General features: G+C 40.1%; 1 protein-coding gene across 1 annotated transcript in view; it reads right to left on the reverse strand.

The window, feature by feature from the left end:
* Nucleotides 1-23,391, reverse strand: part of LOC145411464 (perlucin-like protein) — a 38,015-nt gene extending 14,624 nt beyond the window's left edge. Inside the window, exons 1-3 of the mRNA XM_080281523.1 lie at nt 23,196-23,391; nt 8,784-8,879; nt 2,776-2,820 (exon numbers count right to left, since the gene is read on the reverse strand). Coding sequence (XP_080137649.1) covers nt 2,776-2,820; nt 8,784-8,879; nt 23,196-23,391 — 337 coding nt within the window. The remainder of the gene's footprint in view (nt 1-2,775; nt 2,821-8,783; nt 8,880-23,195) is intronic.
* Between the last annotated feature and the right edge of the window lie 1,302 nt (nt 23,392-24,693).

Raw genomic sequence — 24,693 nt, forward strand, 5'->3', positions numbered from 1 at the left:
GCCAGGAAAAAAAAAAAAATGCAATGGCACTGGCGGAGGTATGTGCTCTCTGAGTGCTCTCTAGCTTCAGTCTGTCTTCATACGAAAGATTCCGAACATCATGCCTATGCTGCCTCACCAACCAGTGCCTCTGTCGTGGGACATGTTTCATTATCCCTTACGCGTGGGAAGCTGACTAGTTCGCCCAATTTTCAGTCGTTCCACAGTGACACTGTGCCTTACACTGTGTGGGGGTCAATACAGCACAGATCTATACAAATAAAAATAAATAAAAATAAGTTACTTCTTAGGAAATATGTCTTTGTAAATTTTATCCATCTATCTATTGCCAGACGCCATAATCCCGTAAGGGATGGCCATTTGACTTGAGTTACTTGTTTTACGGGGAGGGGCACTAACCCTCCACCAACCCACTTGTTGACACGTAGGGAGCATGTATGGTTTGGTTATATGGTTACCACCCAGCGTTATAAATGGTTTCTTGGCTTAATGGAAATCACCTATTTTTCATAACTTTTCTGTGCAACTTATATCACTAGTACGGCTTACAGTGCTAAATCTCTTACTGTGCAAACTTCTTCTTTGTATTTAAGGCACTCATTGCTAATCCTTAATTTTCTGTAAATCATTTATTTTTATTTCTTGCTGAAAAAAAAAAAATGCATATGGACTTATTTTTTCTAAACATCGCTGTCTCTCACTGTATTAATTATATTTCTAAAGACACCTACTGCTGTTCCTTATTGTTCTATAAATCACATTATTTTTGACTGTAAAGAAATTACATATGATACGCACTTATTTTTCCAAATTGTAATTAGGAATCACTTATTCTTCAAAGCACGTACTGTCTAGGACTTAAGTTCTAAGACTCAGCTTCAGTAAGATTTTCAGCAACAAATGACGCTTTAATAGTTTTTAGAGGGAGAGGGGCAGAGTCAGGGAGTAGGAAACGCAAGAACAAGGTGTGGGGGGACGCTCAAATTCACTGCTTCGGGAATGTGTGTGTGTGTGTGTAATTCACCGGGTCGGTCAGGATCACTTGATGGTCGTGATCGTCAGCTTTTTACCCTCCCGGAAGGGAGCTGAGAGCTCATATAGTCCGATCTAAGGGCAAGGCTGTGACCTTCACACACGCACACACCCGTCCCCTTGCTCAAGGGGGACAGTAACCACCCACTTCGTCAGTGAAACTTTTCGCAACCTGAGCGAGGCGCGAACTCCCGTCCACCAGTTGGCAAGCGAGAGCGTTACCACTGCACCAGCGAGCGGTGTGTGTGTGTGTGTGTGTGTGTGTGTGGATTGCATCGCACTGAATGACACTAAGAAATGCTGAAAAAAAAAAAAATGGGGTAATGAAATTTAACAATGTCTGGTGTGCTATATACAGATCTGATGTCACCATGCTTGTCTACATCAGACATGGGGTCTATTACTGGGTTTCTGTTACTATTACTATTAATTTCATTTGCTCTTTATTATATTACTATTATAATTACTTTACTGGTCATCTATTACTATTACTATTACTTGGTCATCTATTAGTATTATTATTACTGTTAATATATTATTTATGATAACGGTATTATTTAACTAAAAATGTTTTTTGTGTTCATTATCGTTGGGAGGCTGTTGCACTGAATGCACAAGTGTGCCTAGATCACCTGATGGCCTGTTGACCACTCTCCATTCTGCACGGTCTCCTGTGGTGTACCTGCAGCTTGGAGAGCAGCCAACAGGTAACCAAGGTGAGAAGGCTGTTTTTATTGATTATGGTAAACGATATTAAAGAAGTGTCTCTAATGGGAAAGTAATATACACTTATCTATTACTTTGCCTTCTATTACTATTACAGCCAGGAACTTGTGATCTATTACTATTACTCTGAAAACCCTGTAATAGTCTATTACTATTACTATTACATATTACTATTACCCCATGTCTGGTCTACATGCCTGTACAAGATTATTTATTGGACTTTCCGGGGCGTGCTTACAGACATAGCAACTCCCAGTCGGTAATCTGACATCAAATTTTTATGCGTAACATCACAGGTTAGGCTACTGGGTGAAAGTTATAATAATCACTTCAACGGAATGCTCTGAACTGTGCTGGGAATAATTGGATATCATTGGCAGGTACAACATCGCAACTGTTTTTGTGCATCCTCTCATCATGTTTTAATATGAATGATAGATAGTACATTATGAAAGTATTCAATATTAGATTATTTGCTGAGGTGAAAGGATTTGCCGCTTGCTTTATGATGCGATTATTTAATATGCGAAGCAGTGTTATGATGAGCATTTTCGCACACGGCATAGCTACCTTAGTTCATCAGGATGTGAAACTAAATTCGAATTGGGGTTCAATGAGGTATAATATCTCAAAGCCCAACTTGAATCACCTGAAGTTGTAAAGGTTACAGTGTTACCACACGAAACGCGGAGGGGTTGGCTAGCGAAGTACCACTTGTTTTATGAGTGACTACATACAAATGCGCTGGTGACGGCTGCTGCGCATGCGCAGTTGACTTTGCTCATGTGCACTGGGGTGAAGGAAACCTTTGTGCATCCGCCACTGGTAGTGTAAAATCGTTCATGCAACTGTTACTAACATTGTTGTGCAATGTTTTAATATGACAAAATTCTTATTGACATAATGTCAGTGTTATTATTTATTGGGTTTGTTAATGTTGTGCTCGAATATGTCAATACTGCGATAACACTTGAAACAGTACAGAGTCTAAGATGCTTGTGTACATTGTTTACTTACCATCTTCAGTCGAGTTCCTTCCATTAGCCACCTGAACGACTGTATCTGAAATTAATCATATCATCATCATTATCATTTGTCTGGCTTAAAGGTGATCCAAAATCTAGAAAAGAAACATGCAAGAGAAGTATCTATCGACTGACAGCAAGGTTGATTAGGTCATGCATCCAGTCTCAGTAATACTGTAGAGACTGATGACTTTCGCTCCTTTCCACACACATTAGCTGTTTGTGTATCTGTTGCCTGCCACGCATCCAACGCAGGGTGAGCTCGAAAAATGACTTCCAAGTAAAGCGACAATTTATAGGATGCAGTGTCAAGCTATGCGTCAGATAAAAAACAAACTTCAATTCATAAGCATCTTTGGTTCAGGTCACCCCACAGACAATCAGGTTGAACTACGTAGTAATATTCTTTGATACACCAATGCAAATATCTTGCATGACGTTAATCGTTTTATCGACCTTGGTGTAGCGATTGTCATGTACAGTCATTAAAAAAAACACACACATACATTTAGTAAACCACAGTAGTGTAAGACAATTAGTCTGAAACAACCGAAACATAATTTGTCATCTGTGTTTGTAAACTTATGACTTGGTGAGGACCCGAGGGTGAGAAGGAGTAGGCGGTCAGGGGTGATGTTGTCCTGGCTAGACGATACGACTTTCGCACCATGACCTTCATGTGACCGGACGTGCTAGTGACCTGTTCCACCCAACTCTTCTACGATGACACCCGCCTAACGCTTTCCCTACCCCTCCTGCTCGAGTAGTATGGTACATAAGGGATTTCCTGGTGGAGGAAAGTGAGTTAAAGTGTTGCCTTTTTTGTTATTTAGATACTAGGCTTCGTTTAGGAATTAAGAATAATAGTAACGTGATTAGCACGTTCAGTGATAGATTGAAAGGGTGGGAAAGTGAGGCTGGTCAAGTCTTCGCCAAGGTAGTACATGTTGAGAAGATGGAAACAGAGGTTTTAGTCAAGGTAGATTACCTAGAAACTAGAATGGTTAAGGGACAGATCAGGTTAGAAGACAGTGACAGCTTCCAAGTAATTGGGCGGGGGTGCACGGCAAGGTGGGTGACAGTGAAATGAGTGTAACTACTGGCAATAGGTTCTGAGTTCTAGAGGATGAAGCATCATACATGTTGGGCACTTATGTGAAGGAGTTTTTCACTGAGGGTTCAGAGAGAATGCGTTTTTACTTTTCTGAGTGTAGAAAACATTACCCTGCATCAATTTTGCTGACTAACAAATAACACGTATTTCAAGGTAATCAGAGGTCGCTGTTTCCGAAAATGGCTTCAGTATTTACTTAGCATGTCACGTTTAGCCACAAAATATGATGTCATTTTATCGGGAAGGCACGGTTTAGTTTTCAGATGGCTGATGCATTGTATGTAGATCAGTAGTGGAGTACCTGCCTTAGAAACATACCTGTTCAAGAGGTTGGTTTTCTTCCAGATTTTTTGCTATTCTGTTCGTAAGGACTTTAGTGAAGAGTTTGTAAACAACTGATAATAAGCTAATGGGTAGATAGTAATATATTTTGAGCAGCCCCCTCCCCCCTTTTTTGGTAAAAAAAGATACGAGTAAATGTGTGTGTGTGTGTGTGTGTGTGTGTGTGTGTGTGAGTGGATAGGTAAATTGGGAGTGTGTCGTTTTGTCTAGGCTACCGAAACCATTTACAAAGCTGGGTGGTAACCATATAACCAAACCATACGTGCTCCCTACGTGTCAACAACTGGGTTGGTGGTGTTAGTGCCCTCCCCGTAAAGCAAATAACTCACAGTCAAATGGCCACCCCTTACGGGATTATGGCGTCTGGCAATAGATAGATAGATAGACCCTCCCTTTCTTTGAGGGAAGCGGCTTAGGTATACAGATATTTAGACAGAAAATAACTATTGCATTACACCATGTTTTGGGATTTTTTTTTTTTTTACTCACTGAGTAAGTGGGCGAGCCTGTTTTGTACTTCTACTCCTGCATCCCACAGTATACCTGCTGCTATGCCATCATCTCATGGAGCCTTCCCTCTTTTCATATTTTAAAGAGACTTGTTTATTTCACCTGGTGTTACCTCAGGTAATTCACTTGTGTCAACTGAAGAGTTAATTATTGGTACTATATATATATATATATATATATATATATATATATTATATATATATATATATATATATATATATATATATCCATCATCCAATCCTACGTTGCCCCATAAGGAGCGTAGAAGCCCGGGGCTAGGCAGTTGGTCCTGACATTTAAGATGAGGGTGACCAGCCTCACTCATACCTGAGTGACATTACATGAGCAATAAACCTCAACCACCCCTTGATATAAACCTTCACCGGCGCAATCCGATTGGAGCGCAGTAATTACCCACTAAACCACCAGGCGCCAAAATTTGGTTATATGGTTACCACCCAGCACAGTAAATGGTTTCCTGATGTACAGGAAACATTTGGCTTGTCACTCAGTGTAGAGTTACCAATAGGCAGGAGGAAGTGGAAAGAATGAAGGAGAGAAAGACAGAAGAGAGAGTGTAAAGTCACCCGTAGGCAGAAGGAAGAGGAAACAATGAAGGAAAGGTGATGAAACAATCATTCTATGACGACATCTCCCAGATACTGGAAGAAGAAAAGACTACAGTACGTATACTATACTCATAGGAAACTTCAATGCAATGTCGGGAAATTAAAACATAGACAACGCTATGCTGTTACAACCCTCCATCTGACCAAGCACATTCCCCCCACCTCCCTGTACACCCAGCCAAGCGAATAACGCCCCCCCCTCCTGTATAACAGAGACAGCAGGTCGCATTGAAATCCCTGATAATTTTTTTTTTTTTACTTTTATTTACACAAAACTGCTTATAACACAGCATTCTACCTATCAACAGGCACCAGTTCACTATATGACACATAACTATGTGAAACTTCATGACTATATAGTGAATACTTTCTGAGTTCTGGCTTCAGATTCCGTGCACAGGTCTCATTGAAATATGAGAGAAATTATTTTCATTTAAAAAAACTACTTAAGACACAGCATTTTACTTATCAGAAGGTACCACTTCACTATGACACATAACTATGTGAAATTTCATGACTCTACAGTTAATACTTTCTGAGTTTTGCTCCAGAAATGAAATATGTACGCCCAGCCGCCCACCTCTACGGACGGACACCAAGTGATAACAATACCCTCCACTGATTTTGTCAGGTGGAGGGTAAAAATGGAGAAGCATGTATGGGAAAATTTGGAGGGGGAAAAGGGAATGAAAGAGGAGAAATGGTGGAAAATTTTTATGATATATGAAAATAATGAACACATTCCTTCACAAAAGAACAGGGAGAAAATGAACCTGGAGAAGTCCAAATGGAGAAACTATGAATAAAATCGACTTCATTATAGCGGATATGAACAACATGATCCTAGATGTCACGGTTATCAACTAAAGTAAATATAGAAAGTGACCATACTATGGTGGGTTGCACAACCAGATTTAAGTTCAGAAGTGAAAGAAAGATGATTAAAAATGAAAAGGTATGCCTAATAGAAGTATGCGAAAATAAAGCTGCCTTTCATTTAGGAAAAAAAAAAAAAAAGTGATTTTAGGCTCTAAGTTATGCTGAGTTTGACAATGATGAGGTGGTGAATGACAGACTAACAAAAGTGCAAAGAGAATCAGCAGAGGTAGCAGGGAAAACTAACACAACCAAAGCCAAGAAGTTATCAGAGAAGACACTCGGGTTCACGAAAAGAAGAAAGGAAAGGGAAACAAAAACAAAGATGAAACAACGAGCGGAATTAAATAAGCTTATGAACAAGATACAGAGGGAAAAAAAACGAGAGAGAAACATGGATCAGATCAAAGAAACTATCAAAAAAGGAAAAAGTCTGAAACAGGTCCAAAGTAAAATGGCACTAGGAAAGCAACAAATTGTATCACTGAAAGACAAAAACGGTGAAGCCATTAAGTGCAGAGATAAGATGGTGAAGAGCTGAATAATTTTACAAACAGCTGCATGCATCAAAGACAACAGTGCCAATAGCTAGTAAGTAAAATACCCGAGGTAACACTAGACGAAGTAAACATTTCTCCTAACAATATGGAAAAAGAGAAGGCCCCAGCAGAAGATGGAACAGTAGCTGATTTGCTGTCGGATGCAGGCGTAGAAGTGCAAAACAGACTCGCCCACGTATTTACTGTGTAAAAAAAAAAAAATCCCAAAACATGATGTAATGCAATAGTTGTTTTACTGCCCCTCCCTCAAGAGAGAGAGAGAGAGAGAGAGAGAGAGAGAGAGAGAGAGAGAGAGAGAGAGACTACAAACACCTAAGCAACTATCCACCCAGTAGCTTATTATCAGTTATTTACAAAGTCCTCACTAAAGTCCTTATGAACAGAATAACAACAAATTTGAAAAAAAAAAAAAAAAAAAAAAAAAAAAAAAAAAACCGTGATGAGGCAGTATTCCAAAGCGGGTAATCGACTACTGATCATTTACACACTATGAATCACGCAACTGAGAAAGCTAGAGAATATATCAAACCACAGTATTTAGGTTTTTGTTGATTAAGAAAAGGCTTTCGAGTCAGTGGAGCACACAGCAATTGCAAATTCATTGCAAGAATAAGCAGTAAATGATAACACTGTAAAACTGCTCGAAAACTTATATAAGAGGGAACCACTACAGTTAAATTATAGTCATGAAGACTCGGAGAAAATTAAGATTGGGAAGGGTGTGCGTCAGGGAGATACAATTTTACCAAAATTACTTACAGCATGCCTAGAAAGTATTTTCAGAAAGCTAGATTGGGAAAACAAATTAGTCAACTTAGATGGAGAAAAGCTAAACCATTTAAAGTTTGCAGATGACATTGTCCTAATTGCAGAAACTGCAAAGACATTGCAAAAATGTTAAATGACCTGAACTGAGAAAGTCTCAAAGTAGGGCTAAAGGTGAATCAAAGTAAAACTAATGTTTAATCCAAATACACCAAAGAATGTCATCAGAATAAGAGAAGAAATTCTTGAAGAAGTCGAGGAGTACAATTACTTGAGGCAAATACTAAAATTAACGAAAGACCATGATAGCGAAATAAAATGACGCATTACAATTGGATGGAAAGCTTTCAGCAAACACAGAGACATCATGAAAAGTAGCCTGCCAGTATGTATGAAACAAAATGTAGATGACGAACGTATAATGACGTACAGTAGTAGGACCTAGGAAACTGACAAAAACGATGGAAAATCAACTAATCCGTTCTCAAACAGCAATCAAAAGGTCAGTGTTGGAATTATCTTAATGAGACAGGAAAAAATCTACTTAGGTAAGAGTGCAGACTAAAGTCAAAGACATTATAGAAGTTTAAATGATCAGAAATGGAGTTCGGCAGGTCCCGTAGCAAGAAAAAGGGATACCCGATGGAGCTATAGGTTGACCGACTGGATTCAGAGAGACTGTAAGCGTAGCAGAAAGAGGCCAGACAGGTGGTGGACAGATGAGATAGAGAAGTTTGAAGCAAAACATGGCAGAGATTGGGTCAGTCAAGGATTTTGTGGAGAAGGCTGAGGGAGGCCTTTGTTTAGCAGTGGACTTGCATTGGCTGATGGTGATGATGATGATGATGATGCTTATAAAAAAAAAAAATATGTATATATATATATATATATATATATATATATATATATATATATGTGTGTGTGTGTGTGTGTGTGTGTGTGTGTGTGTGTGTGTGTGTGTGTGTGTGTGTGTGTGTAATAAGTACACACGCACACACACATGGGAGCACGCGCAAGCGCCGATGTGATAATTAGAATACAGTGCAGATGTATTTGAGAGAGAACAATTCAAAGTGGCGGGAGGGCAAAGTAGGCAGATATGAAGTGAAGGTTGGAAATGTTTTTATCGCTGCCAGCCTGGATGAAGTCAAGGATTATACGTCGGGCTATAGTTTGATATAGAGTAGTGGGAGTAAACACAAACCTTGTATGATGTTTGTCTCCTTCAATGCAGCCACATCCTGCCTGATGGTGGAAATGGCCTCCCACACCGACGTCAGACACTGCTGCTGCTCACACACTGAAAGGTAAGGGACTCATCACTCAGAGGTTGGCAGTGAACCTATTGACAGTACTGTAGCTGAAATGGACCTACTGACAGTACTGTAGCTAAAAAGGACCACTTTCTTGGCGATTATTTTCCAGGTTGCACCTTGACATTTTTTGTGTTGTTTATATTGCTTTAATACAGACTTACTTTGAATCAATAGTAAACAACAGGATATTCTAGTATAATGTGCAAAACACATTGCTTAAGGAAGATGTGTTATGAAATCTACAAAACCTCTTACAGTATGACCCATATCGTGACGTAAACTGTCCGAATGTGTAGATTGGAGTAAAAGTTGCAAGGGGAACACCCCATATCATTAAGTCACCATCTGGTCGGCGCTGGAGAGGAGCTTTCAAGAGTTGGAGCCAGAGAGAAGTGTGACTTCACGCAACCATGACAACCGAGTGGTGGTTTAAAAGAAGCATATTATATATATATATATATATATATATATATATATATATATATATATATATATATATATATATATATATATATATATTTTAAATAAATAACAGAGTAGAAGGAAAAACCATCTATCTATATAACTAGGGGGGGGGGGAGCTGAGACAGGACGACATACTCCCAACTTACTCATCCACAAACACACAATCACTTGTATCTTAGCCCCAAGAGAAGAAGAGACAGATCCTAAGTGCACCACACCACACGAGGGTCAACTGCATAGTTCAATCAGCGACCTCCACAGCAGGGTCCGGCAGCAGAGCTGGTTTACCTCTGCCACATCATGGTGGACCCATCCCCTTACCTGATCAGCCGATCAGACCAAATGCGGAAGAATATCTCCTTGGGGCCGTGTCACCCTTTATTCATTTACAATTTCTCTCCAGTCATTCCTGTCATGTGCAGCCACTCCTCCTTGCTCTACAGAAATCCTTCACGCATCTAGCACTCTCTTCACACTGTCCATCCAACTTATTCGTGGTCTTCCTCTCAGCCTTACACCTCTCACATCAGATCCAAATGTCTTTTTCATCAATCACTCTTCATTCATTCTCTCCGTATGTCCAAACCATCGCAACACTGTCTGCTCAACTTGATCAGCCATCTCCCGCATAACTCCAGTTCTTCTCACTTCAGCATTTCTCACTCGATCCATACGCGTGACTCCACACATACTCCACGGACACCTCGTCTCCATTACATTCGACCTCTTCCCCTCTGCTACACCCATTTTCCATGTTTCAGCCCCATATAACGCAGTCGGTACCACTACACCCTCTTACAGCCTTCTCTTTACCTCCATTCTAAGCGAATGACATCTAAACACTTTTTTCATTCCTCCCAGCACCTCTCCTACTTCATTCATTCTAAACTTTATCTCTACTTCTATTCTTCCATCTACAGCTACATGTGACCCTAAATACTTAAAACACTACCTCCTCAAGCTATGGGACTACATAATAGATAGATAAATAAATAGATAGATAGAGAGACAGATAGAAGCAGGAAGTCAAATGATGAGAAGGTGTTGTGTCCGCGAGAAGCGAGCAGCGCTAAACATGCTTACACGGAGGAAAGCTGACGACAGCGGCCAGTAAGGAGATGATGCAGTTAGCTGTCAGCAGTCCTCTCGTGAGAAAGGTCTGGTTGCCATGAGGAACTACGTGACACATCCTTACTACACCAGATTTTAGGAAAGAGAGTTTAGAAGGAGACAAGCGACCCTAGAGAGAGGTCGAGACGGAGATTAGCCACCGAACAGGCTAGACAGAAGGAGACAAGCGACCCTAGAGAGAGGTCGAGACGGAGATTAGCCTTAGAACAGAGAGAGAGAGAGATAGCGAGACAGGGAGGTAGCTACCCAGGACTTATACTATTATACCTGTTTAATATTTCCAAGACAAATAAGAATAGTCCCATACTATTCTTTACCTCTCCCGTCACTGTCATGACATCTGGTGGGGAAACTACTACAAGATATAAAAGCCGCTCGACCACAAGTCTAAAATACACTTCTCTACAAGTAACTACAAAGTCTTTATGACATTTGGTGGCAGCGAACGTATACGAACCTCGTCTACGAATCAACATTAAATTCCTACAAAATATCAAGATTGAAAACAAGAATATCTCTCTCAACCAACAACATAACCGGCTCCTGACGCTTCTCTCCATCCCCCTCGGTCTCCCAGATCTTTACGCTGATGCAGAGGTCAAGAGATCACTCGACGCCTTGTAAGTAGCTTAACGAAAAAATCAGCAAATCTGCGGACATCGTCTCCGAATTAAAAGCAAATTTCTACAAAAGAAACCGATACTACAAGATTAGCTTCAGTTCTACATTGAATCCTACAAAATACAGCCTACAGTGCAAATAGTCTACAAGTCTACGACGAATAAGCGAACTACAGCCATCTACAATCAACTACAATTAACAACTCTACGTCGTCTGTATAATCTTCTACACGCACCTACAAGTAGCGGCAGTCTTCATCCCACAACGAATAAATCACTAGAGAAAAGGACCAAGAATACATCAAGAAAGAAAGAAAACAAACAAACAAACAAACAAACAAACGAAGAGTGAGAGACGACTCACAACTCAACCACCAGACCTCACCCTCCTCTCTCTGCTACATCCACCCAACCCCCACCGCTTACGCAGGTGTGAAGAGGTCAAGACAGCAAAACATCAAGTCCATATTCACAACTCGTCTTACCCGTCTTCACTCAAGTTACTCATCGCTACTCATTCACTCACCACAGCTACCAGTGTGGGAAGCCGACGTCACCATGTGCTGAGACGACAGCGCGCCAATTAACCCGCGAAGGACAACGCTATCACCACGTGCAACACCACTCACACCATTTTCCTCCACGGTAAAAATTAGTGAGTTACATAGTTACTTCATTTATACAATACACAGTGATAGACAATAAGCTTCTGCACAAACATAAAAAACGTGCTGTATAGTTACAGTTTAAATACACATACTTACTTCAGTTATCTGCATAACTCAAATACTAAATAATCACCAACAATAAATATTCTACACTGTATATATTCATTCATTTATTATAACATTTATTTACTACCAACGAGTGTTACCATTTATACCTACATAAAATACGTGTTTCATACATACAACTATACATCATTACATCTACAAGTGATAAAGAAAATATACAATCACAGTTACTCAGTGAGCAATTAAAAGAACTGTATTAAACATTTATTAATTAAAACTACCTAGTGGAAACATATAAATTAAGTTACAAGGTAAACTAGAGAAAAGAAAAAAATGGCCAACACAAATGCCGTTAGCAAGAGTGAACATCTTCAACACAATCGTGAAGACAATGATTTCCACACAGTGCTGACACACATATTACTCACGATAGGTACAGGTGAACAAGTCAGTGTGTATAGTTAATACTGTATATATGTATATATATTTTTTTATATAAAATAACAAAATATGGGACTATATAATATCATTTTATAATCTCTGTGCAATATAAACTAAACTTTAAAAAAGTATCTCAAGGAAATTAGCCAGCAATTAGGTAACCATGAACAACATGGGAAAAAGTGTACACAAGCAAAGAAAAACAAACTATAGAAAATCAATACATACAAAAAAGAAAGAAAGAAAAAAAAGAGAAATAGAGTAAGATCACATAACAAACAAATGAAAATAAGTGTAAATGTTACTACATAAGTCAAAATACCACGTAAACTACAAACAAAAAAGCAAATTGTTGTCTCCACATACAAGTGGCACGACACATCATCACTATCATCGACCGCAGCATATGTTAGGACTGCAGTTATTACAATTATGTTACTCCTTATTATAATTATGTAACTACAAACGATAGGTAACAATTATGTAACGACAAACGATTGCATTATGTTACACTAACTACAATTATGTACCTACAAACGATATGTAACAATTATGTAACGACAAACGATTGCATTATGTTACACTTTGCCAATTATGTAACAGTTGCATTAACAAGATGTAACTTTTATGTAACTTTAACAACAATTATGTACCTACAAACGATATGTATTCAACTTATTTAAAATGTAATATTACTGAATAATCACTATTTACTATGAATAATATATGTATACAATATTCATACAATTATGTTACTTTACAATATTATGTATTTCACTTAATTAGCTTATAAGTTCATTATAATGTGTATGTAGTATGTATTAATATATTATAACTATTAAATGTCGATGGTACGCCATTTTCGCGCGGCCGAGCAAATATGGGACTACATAATAGATAGATAAATAAATAGATAGATAGAGAGACAGATAGAAGCAGGAAGTCAAATGATGAGAAGGTGTTGTGTCCGCGAGAAGCGAGCAGCGCTAAACATGCTTACACGGAGGAAAGCTGACGACAGCGGCCAGTAAGGAGATGATGCAGTTAGCTGTCAGCAGTCCTCTCGTGAGAAAGGTCTGGTTGCCATGAGGAACTACGTGACACATCCTTACTACACCAGATTTTAGGAAAGAGAGTTTAGAAGGAGACAAGCGACCCTAGAGAGAGGTCGAGACGGAGATTAGCCACCGAACAGGCTAGACAGAAGGAGACAAGCGACCCTAGAGAGAGGTCGAGACGGAGATTAGCCTTAGAACAGAGAGAGAGAGAGATAGCGAGACAGGGAGGTAGCTACCCAGGACTTATACTATTATACCTGTTTAATATTTCCAAGACAAATAAGAATAGTCCCATACTATTCTTTACCTCTCCCGTCACTACATGACATCTGGTGGGGAAACTACTACAAGATATAAAAGCCGCTCGACCACAAGTCTAAAATACACTTCTCTACAAGTAACTACAAAACTACATTCATCCTCCTACTAACTACCAACCTAGTACACTTCATCACTTTACTCTTATTCACATTTACTTTCGATTTCCACCTTTCACACATCCTTCCAAACTCCTCTACCAACTGTCTCAATCTCTCCTCTGAATCAGCCACCAGTGCAGTATCAGCCACAAAGAGCATCTGATTCAGACTCCACTCTCTGCCATCAGCATTTACTAGACTCAAACCACCACCTCACACGCTTGCATTCACCTCCTTTACAACACCACCCATATAAATATTAAACAACCAAGGAGACATCACACATCCCTGCCGCAGCCCAACTCTCAATGGAAACAAATCACTCACAGTATTTTCCACTCTTACTCTACTATTTACATAAAAGCTTTTCGCTCCCTTTTATTAACCTAACATCAAGTCCATACAATCTCAAAACAGTCCACAGAGCCTCCCTATCAGCTGTATCATACGCTGTCTCTAAATCCATGAACGCCCAAAACATATCCTTACCTTTTGCCAATTACTTTTCACACACCTGTCTCACAGCAAACACTTATCCACGCATCCCCTCCGTCTCCAAAAGCCACACTGCTCATCACCAATCACTCCCTCTGTACCCTCTCTAACTCTCTTAATCAACATTTTACCATACACCTTACCTACAATACTCAACAAACTTATTCCCCTAAAACTGATACATTCATACTTATCACCCGTACCTTTATACTGTGAAAACACACAAGCACTTGCCCAGTCATTTGGCACCATACCACTCGCAAAACATACATTCAGCAATCTTACCAACCACTCAACAGTAGTCGTTCCACCACCTTTCAGACATTCCACAACACACCCATCGATACCTGTAGCTTTCCCTGCTTTCATCTCCATTACTGCCTCCCGCACTTCTTCCATCGTGATCAAAGAATCATTCAGCTCTCCCAGCATATTTATTCCTGACACTCACCTGCCACAATCTCAGTCTCCATTTCCTCCTCTGCCTTTAACAATCTTTGAAAATACTCTGCCCATCTCTTCCTCACATCATCCATCTCAGTTAACATACTTCCATCCTCTGCTTTTACTCGCTCTTCCTTCACAGACTCTCCCCTTCACACTCTCTTCACCCCATTCCAAAACATTTTCCTATTCTGTCGAAAATTCTCAGTCAATCGCCTACCCCAAATCTCATCTGCTGCCACTTTAGCATCACGTACAGCCCTTCTCGCCCTAGTCCTATTTTCCTTATACCTCTCATATGACTCCTCATCCTTCCTCTGCAGCCACACCTCATATGCAGGTTTCTTCTCAGCCACAGCCATACTTACTTCCTCACAACACCATTCACTTCCCTTTCATACACCACCACCCACTCGTCTCACACCACACACCTCTTCCACATACACCACCACAGCACTCTTAAACAACTGACATTCCTCCTCCACACCGCCATTTTCCTGATCTTTCACTGCATTCCACTCATCCTTCAACTTCTCCTGAAACTCTTATTATTTTCTCTCTTTTATCCAACTCACTTTCAAAATCTCCCTGCCACACTAACTCTCCAAGCTCTCACCCACCTCATACCTATCTCAACCTACCTTGCACCCGGTAGTGGTCAGATATACCTACACCCTCCCCTCTCAAAACTCTCACATCCATCAATCTTGCTCTTACATTCTTGGACATAACCACACACTTCATGAGTGCTCTATCAACAAACCTTCCACCCTCCTGCCTCACCCATGTATACTTATAAATATCTTTTTTCTCAGAAAGGTATTTCCAATCACCACCTCTCGCTCAACATACATCCGTCATTCTTTCCCCATTATCATTTCTTCCAGGCACACCACGGATACCAACTACACCTTCAACTGCTACATTTCCCACTCTACCATTCAGGTCTCCCATCATTACCACATTCACATTAGTACCAAAACTCAGCAGACACTCATCAACATCATTCCAGAAAGACCCCCTCTCTTCTTCATCCCCACCAGTCTCATAATTATCCACTCACAGATACCCACACCTCAAGTCCAAATTTCCCCTATCACCCACATCAGTCTCGATGACATCACCTTCCATTCAGCCACACACTGCTGTGCTTCCAGGCATACCAACAAGGCTACTCCTTCTCTCACTCTTCCCCTATCAATACCTGACATCCTTCCAGTCACACTTCCAGACTTAGATTCACCTTTCCCTTTAACCTTTGTTTCTTTCGAAGCTAACACATCCAACTTCCTTCTCACAAACATTCTCTCAGTCTCCTCCATTTTAACCCGAGGCGTCCCGATAATGTATGGATACGTTCTTTGAAGCGGTTTTAGCAAGTGATCTGACATCAAAGGTACACCTGAGAGTATTGTTAAGTGAAACACCGAACATTTCAATACTTTACGAGACAGGAATATTAGTAGAATTAAAGTAAATATAGGAATCAGGCAATATATGTCTATTAGTAAACTGTAGATTTGGTTTTCCTAGCATTGAATGAGACAATGGTATTTTGTCCCCATTCAGTGATCTTAGGTAAGTCTTGATTTATGGAGATTGTTGTACTGAGTTGTGAGTTAAAGATATTAAACCTTGTGAATGGGTGTTTAAGTGTGAATGAACTGTGAAGCGCTGATTCACCTGAATATGAATGAATGGGATTGTAGATGACAGATAAGAGATCATTAATATGCATTAGGAATAGGGTTGGAGCCAGAACTGATCCTTGTGTCACGCTGGCATTAATCGAATGGAAATTGGAACAAAGTATACATTATCTACATTTACCCTTATCTTTCTATCGCTGACACATGAGGAAGTCAGAGGAATAAAATTGGAACACAGTATACATTATCTATGTTTACCCTTATCTTTCTATCGCTGAGATATGAGGAAGTCAAAGGAACAAAAGATGATAGGCCATAGCAAGTGAGCTTGGATGGCAGGAAACGGTGCCACACAGTCAGACGCTTTAGACATATCAAGGACTACTGAATGAATTTCTCCACGTTTGTCAATTGATTGATGGATGGTATGAGTCAGGAGATTGAGTGAACAATGGATTTTTCGTGGCGAATACCATACTGTCCATTACTAATTAAGTTGCTGGATTCAAGATGTTTATCTAGTTGTTTATTAATTATAATCTCAAATACTTTACCAAGAGAAGATGCGATAGCTATTGGTTTGTAATCAGAGGAACTTCCTTTCTTCGGAATTGGGTGGGTATTGGCCATTTTCCAAGAATTAGGGAATGAATAAGTACGTATGGATAATTTGAATAACTTGGCTAGAACAGCAGCAAGTTCTGTGGTACACTTTTTCAAAACAATTGGAGGAATTCCATGTAGACCTGGAGCTTTGTTGGTTGGTAAATTGTCTAGGATAAATAGTACGGTACCTTGAGCAATTTAGGAAGAGTCAAGTTCTAACAGGGATGTTCTGGCTGACTTCCTCAAAGGTAGAATTTCTAGCCAATGTACTAGCAAGAATGTTCGCTTTATCATGCAGGTCATTTATAGTGTTACCATCTGACGATTTTAGCGGAGGGATGGGTGATTACTTGTTAAAGTTATTATCGAAAGAACTGAGAGTTGATCATAATATTTGATTGTCACTAGGATTTTTAATAGTTTGGATGCTTCGTTGTGAAGAAAGTTTGATTTAGCGAGATTTATTACTTCTTTTGCACGGTTTCTAGCAAATTTTCAATTGGCCAAGAGATTCAGATGTATTTTAAGTAAGAGTTACCATTTTGGGGAGTCCGATCTTTTAATGAACGGTTGACTGGGTATGAACCATTCCATACCAGTCTGTATCGTCATTAATGTGGGACTCGGTAGAACTGATGTCGCTGGAGATGAAAGACTGCCACGGAATATCAACAAGATAATTTCTAAATTCATCCCAGTCTTCCCTATCAAACTACCATCTGGCCACCCTGTCAGGTTCGGAACGGGGAGGTCTGGGGGAACTGACCAATGAGGCTTTGATGAAATAGTGATTGGAGGATCCAAGTGGTGACAGTACTTCTATCCTGTATTCATCTGGATTATTTGTCAGTCACAGGTCCATAAGACAGGCTTTATGGTCAGGATTATCTGGTATTCTGGTTGGTAGTTTTATCTTCTGCGTGAAATTAAATGATTCTGCAAACAGATCGCACTCCAGACTACCATCGTCAGTCCTGGCAAAATGCAATAACCATTCTACATTATAAACGTTAAAATCACCCAAAACGGTAATTACAGTGGCAAGGGTAAGGTTAACCTATCTGCGGCCAGTGTCTTCAATATAGGATGGAACTGGGCATTTTCAAAAGTTAATAAAATAGGAAACCCCAGAGTAGGGACCTTATAAGCTCTGCCAATATGAATCGACAGACAGAAGGCAGTACCTTTCATACTCCTCCAGCACAATCCCCCTCACGAGAACCCAGGGAGCTATGGGTTAAAGCTAGTCAACTGTGTGGATATGGAGTCAAACACGCTGGGTTTTGAAAAAGCACTGGGGGAGCGATAGAGTACATATATATATATATATATATATATATATATATATATATATATATATATATATATATATATATATATATATACACATCAAATTTAGCTTATATGATGAATAATCAAAATTAGCTGAAGTTCAAAAGTGTCAACTGTAATTCCAGATACTGTATATAACAACAGGTGCCACATTTAATCGTTGCAGAAGTTTGTGAGGAGATGGTAACCAGGAAAACAAAATGGGGATACGTCAGTAGAGGAAGAGAACTGGGGTTCTGTGAAGAACAGGGCTAAAGGGGATATGGACTGGAGGAAAAAGTGGACGAAATTCAGACTGGTACTAAGACCACGGGTATTTGTGAAATACAAGGCCAAACCTGCGCTTCTCTGCTGACGAGCATGAATAGTGTTTTTGATTGAATTATGTACTGATGTTTCAAAATTATCGTTTTTCCACCCAAATTATCGTAAATATATATCGGATGCCTGTGAAAATTATCGTACATTTTTACTGCTACTACCTCACTACAATCTATAGTAATGATGATGATAAATGATAGAGTTCTTACCAAAATGTCTTCAATTGTGTTTTAAATTTATATAAACAGCATTAGTCTCTACACTATTTATAAATCACTGATTACACAAGATACTTTTGGGCAATTCTTCCATGGTATCAAAATAAATATTTCTTTTATACTGTATACAATCACACAAAAATTCTTTAACTATTCCTTTCTCGGTATCAAAATAAATGCCTCCTGACATGTGACACATTCGTGTACTGACACGGAACGGGAAATTTGTCAGATCATTTTTTTTTTTAAATCCTGTTCGTTACGATATTCACGCTTGTTAACAAACTCTATATTGTTTTCTTTGTGTGGGCTTGCACTTTAACGCGTAAAAGAGCAACTTTATATTGTAAAAGAACAGCAGCCTAAAACTATACCAGGCAGCTTACCTTTTTCCTTTTTCGTGGCGTTACAGGAAGCACCTCCTGCTGCTTATCACCCATATTAGAAGACATGAAAACCGTGTCTGATTTCTAGCTCAAGTAGTGAGCCTGTCACTGACGTAACTACACCCAACAGCTTCACGGTGACGACTGACGGACTGACGAATCAAACCGTAACGGTTAACTGTCAATGTGACTCGAAATGTGTCTGTACATTTCGTAGAGTATAACAAGCCTAGCTATCTCATAGACACAATTATCCAACGTGCACTAAGGAAAATTGCGACTTCTCATTTTACAGATAACATACTATCTATGGAAAAGATGTGCACTGGATGAAAAGGCTTTTCTTATTATCCTTTTTTAAAATAAAAACTCTTATGCCATAAAACAGAATTATCGTACAGAATGTACGATAATAAGATAATAAGAAAAGGTACTATCGCCGGCACTTATAGCTGGTACAGTCAGCGTTGTCAATCCTTTTATTCCTTGGTGTGAATCCCGTGCAGCTCGACTCAGTTTCTCCGAATCATTTACTGGTGAGAGGGAGAGTCGTCGGGAGATGTCTGACGCAAGTGTGGAGGTGGTGGTGTTGGGGAATGGGATGGTGGGAGTGGGGGGGAACGTGACTGAGTAAATGCGGCACAAATGTAATACAGATGTAGCACCAGGTATTTGTTAAAAGCGTAGGTTTACAATGTGAATGAGCTAAAACAAGCTCTTATTAATGGTATCGACACTGAGTAATGGATTCCACTTGTATCTCAGAATGCTACTACAATCTGTGTGTTGAGGTTAACATATACAGGAACTGTCATTTAACGACAGTGCCAGAAGTCTGATAAATGCTGATAGTTGGAAGTGGTGGCATGTTACATAGGTTTGACAGGGTAATAATCGGGGAAACTAATTAAATTTTTAACGAACAAGCGGCAAAAGGTATTCCAGTAGCATATGACTTTATAATAGATAACTCATAAAGAACAACTGCAGTAAGTTAGCATAATAATTATGACCATCTGGGCCTGGAGCTTTGTTGGTAGGTAAATTGTCTAGGATGGATTTTACGTATCTTGTCTGTATTTTAAGTGGGGCAATTTCGGGAGAATCAAGTTCCAGTACTGGGACATTCTGGCTGGTGTCGTCTATGGTAGAGTTTCTGGCAAAGGTACTGGCAAAGATATCTGCTTTCCCACGCGGGTCATTTGTAATGTTGCCATCTGAAGATTTTAGTGGGGGAATGGAAGATGACTTGTTAAAGTTATTATTAAAAGAATTAAGAGTTGACCAGAATAATCTATTGTCATTAGGGTTGTTAAGTAGTTTTGATGCTTGCTTTTGAAGAAAGTTTGATTTAGATAGATTTAATACAGCTTTTGCATGATTTCTAGCAATTTTGAAATGGGAGAATGATTCAGATTTTTTTATTTTAAGTAAGAGTTATATGCTAATGACTTTTGGGCTGTTGCTCTGGCACAGTTGCCATCAAACCATTTTGGAGAGTTCGACTTTTAGTGAACTGTTGACTTGGTATGAATAAATCCATACCAGCTAGTATTAAGTCGCAAATGTGGGACTGGGTAGAATTGGGATCACTAGAGAAGAAAGACTGACATGGAATGTCAGCAAGATAATTTCTAAATCCATCCCAGTTTGCCCTATCAAAGTGCCATCGGGTCACCCTGACAAGTTCAGAACGGGGTGTGGGAGGGTTAACTAATGAGGCTTTGATGAGATTGTGGTCAGAGGATCCAAGTGGTGACAGTACCTCTATCCTGTAATGATCTGGATTATTTGTCAAGAATAAATCCAAGAGATGGGCATTATGGTCAGGATCATCAGGCATTCTGGTTGGTTGCTTTACCAACTGGGTGAGATTAAACGATTCCGCAAACAGCTCGCACTCTAGACCAGCCTCGTCAGTCTGGGCAGAATGCAATAACCATTCAACATTATGTATGTTAAAATAACCCAAAATGGTAATTTCGGTGCCAAGGGCAAGGTTAAGGTTACATGTTGCCATGATGGACCTACTTCCTCTCCACAGGGAGACATCTCCATGGGTCTGTTCACCAGTGAACCTGTTATCCCTGTACCCAACCACTATCACCAACTCACCCAGAGTAATATGTCCCAGCAGCAGCACCACCAAATAGAACCAGAACCGTTACACACACACACACACACACACACACACACACACACACACACACACACACACACACACACACACACACACACACACACACATACACACAGATCCATAAGGAGAGAGAGAGAGAGAGAGAGAGAGAGAGAGAGAGAGAGAGAGAGAGAGAGAGAGAGAGAGAGAGAGAGAGAGAGAGAATGCTTGGGGATGAGACTACAAACAGCTGGGGATGACACTATAAACAGGATGTCTGGCATCCTGTGGTGTGCCGTCACCCCTTACGACATAGGATTTTAGTATTACTAGTGTCAACACCTAAGTTTAATCATATATTACTTTTTTCGAGCAAAAGTGATGGAAGCTGAAATTCCGGACTTTTGGAGGATTCTTACAATTCCTTCCGGACGAAGATTTTGATACCTAAATGCAGGACATGTCCGGGAAGATCCGGACCTATGGTAACCCCTAACCCTTGTTGCGGAAGTTTGTAAGGAAATGGTAACTAGGAAAAACGAGACACTGAATGTGGGACATTTTTCCTTTACTTAGAATATATATATAAATATATATATATATATATATATATATATATATATATATATATATATATATTCCCCTTTACTGAACAAGGCAGATAACAACTATGGGTTTAAGATCTGATCAAGGAAGGTTCTACGACCTCTACCTTCACTTCTGGTGGGGGAGAGGGTGAACAGAAAGCATCATAAAGGAGTAGCAAGGATCAGCAGAAGAGTCATTGTTATTATCCCCTGCATTCCCATGACACATTTCATATTCAATTCTAGATATCCACAGGCAACATTATTCACTTTCGGATACACGTTTCAAACTGCAAATGTTAGATAGAGCCTTTGTTCATTCCTTGTCTACCTGAGGGGTCTCTTAAACTTACTATTAGCTGGTGGTGGCCCGAGTAAAATGACAAAAACGCCATTGAAATGAAGCGCTTAATATGTCATACCATCCTTTTTCCCTTCAACTATTTAAGATGAGATAATCTGAATTCTCAATATTTCATACAGACAAAAAATTAAAGGAAACGTTGGAACACTGCTCTTCCTTCGTCTCTTTCTCATTCAGTTTGTAAGGACGCAAGAATGGTCCCAGGCTGAGGTAAGTGGGTTTGTGGATCACAGTTCAGCCAGTCTTTAATGATATTGCATTAAACCGACTAACATCATGTTCACCTACTAATACTGTCATAAAAGTTCTAGAGGAGACAGCCTTAGCATGCATTAAGTATTGACGGCGTGTACTAGTGTTGGGGTAGCGAGATGGGAAGGTGTGTGGTATGTGAACCTGAAAATGTTTAGTCTACGTTCAGAGTCGGAAACACCATTAAGAAAAGCCTTCTCATAAGACAGGAACTTTATTGACTCTCTGTTGTAAAAAAGTGTGATAGGGACGAATTTTACTTGCTTTCACCCTTTGTTTCTTTCTGCATACTACTGTATTTATTTGCTGATATTTGTTTAAATGTTAGCAGTATGAACATTTCTCCAGGAGCTCAGTGAAGACACGCAGGCAGAGACCCCTCCACAAAAATCATATTCTTTAACCTGTTGACTGCTTAGATACAACTCAGCCTGAATAAATATATATGGGTTCATAATTATAGCAACTCGCGGGTTATTCAAATAATATCCAGTGACATCTAGTTTCTCGTAGCTGAACAAAATAGTCTCAGATGAGGATGAATGTTACTTAACCGTGTCCAGAGCCGCTAAAAGGTAAATTATAACAGGGGCATCAAGTACTGAAGGAGAAACATTGCTGTCTGCTTGCAGTGCTAGAGGAATGAACCACGGACTGACCTGGTTGGGCGTTGGTGACATTCAGCAAATGTAATAACGCCAGCTGATTGACGGCGATGTTGTGCCTCAAGCTCTCGTCACAGGAAGAGAAGTGTCCATGAGGGTCGGGTGGGCTCTCAGGAGGAAGAGAGAAAGCAGGAGGGAAGAGAGAGACGGTGAGAGACAGAGAAAGGAGCACCACTACACAAAGTCCCATGCTGGCGACTGAGTATACTGCGCCCACCCTCCACCATAGACACACACACACACACACACACACACACACACACACATATGAAACGAACAATCTTGACAAGAACTGCATCTATGAAATTCGTTTAATTCTTTCTTAGAATTAATTGAATGGATAAATAGCGTGTACATCGAAAAAGCTTTTCGGGACAAAGTAATGACAACACTGAAGACGGGAAGCCGACACTAGGTCGTTTCTTTGCTCTCGCTGGCAACTGTGGTTCTTGTTCATGGCAGAGGGACCTTTAATATTTTATTCTGTTAATTACCATTCCACTTGTCATCTTGTCGGTAGAGATCAACATCTGTTTGTGCGTGAACTATGTTTGTTTTTCTGCATTTCGTTTCCTGAGAGATACAGTGTTGGGACAGAGAGGCGGCAGACAGTGAACACTCGGAAATCGTGCATGACATCAGACCCAGAACCGGCTTATAACCCTGAGCACACCACCTCGCCTACACTCCCATTGTCCCTCTTGCTTCCAAGAAAAATAAACACACACACACACACACACACACACACACACACACACACACACACACACACACACACACACACACACACGCACGCACGCACGCACGCGCGCGCACACACAATTTATTGCCCGAGCGAGCGAAGGGAGCGAGAACACTACATTTAGTCACAATTTGGAGCCCCCAACATATGTACCCAAGCAAAAGATTTATCACATCAGCAAGAAATGGGGGTAGGGATCGGGAGGAAAATTCTGTAGTACAGTAGTAAACCTTTGGATATCTCAGCCAATTTTGAATTACAAGAAAGATAGTCATCAATTTGGAAATCGCATGAAATTCCCCAGTTATTTTCATTTCATAGACAACTCGTAATTCCCAAATAGTTTTTCCGTAAATCGAGGAAACGATTTTTTTCATAAGGCAGATTAGCGTAACAGCCGGCTGGGCATGAAGTGACGGTCTAAGGTTGCGTGAGTAGCGCAGCAGTATTTTCCGACGATTGCTGAAAGAGTTGGTTTTAGGAAGTGTGAGAGAATATTTTTGGTGTAATCTAATAAGTTCTTTTTAGTATTTTCAGGTCAGGAACTCAGAAGCTGATGAGCCACATGAGACAACATTCAGCACTGCCTGACTTGCTCGCTTGCTCGCTCGAACATGTTCCACACTTTCAGTGTGGACGCCATTTACATGATGTATGTACACCCACGATCCAAAGTTTCTGTACCCCCCCCCCCCGATCGGCAGAAAGTCGAAGCCAGGGTTACAGTGAGGTTAGGCGAGCGGACAAGCG

Source organism: Coenobita brevimanus, chromosome 1, assembly GCF_032717465.1.
Source record: "Coenobita brevimanus isolate Jiangsu-jjx chromosome 1, ASM3271746v2, whole genome shotgun sequence".
Lineage (NCBI taxonomy): Eukaryota > Metazoa > Arthropoda > Malacostraca > Decapoda > Coenobitidae > Coenobita > Coenobita brevimanus.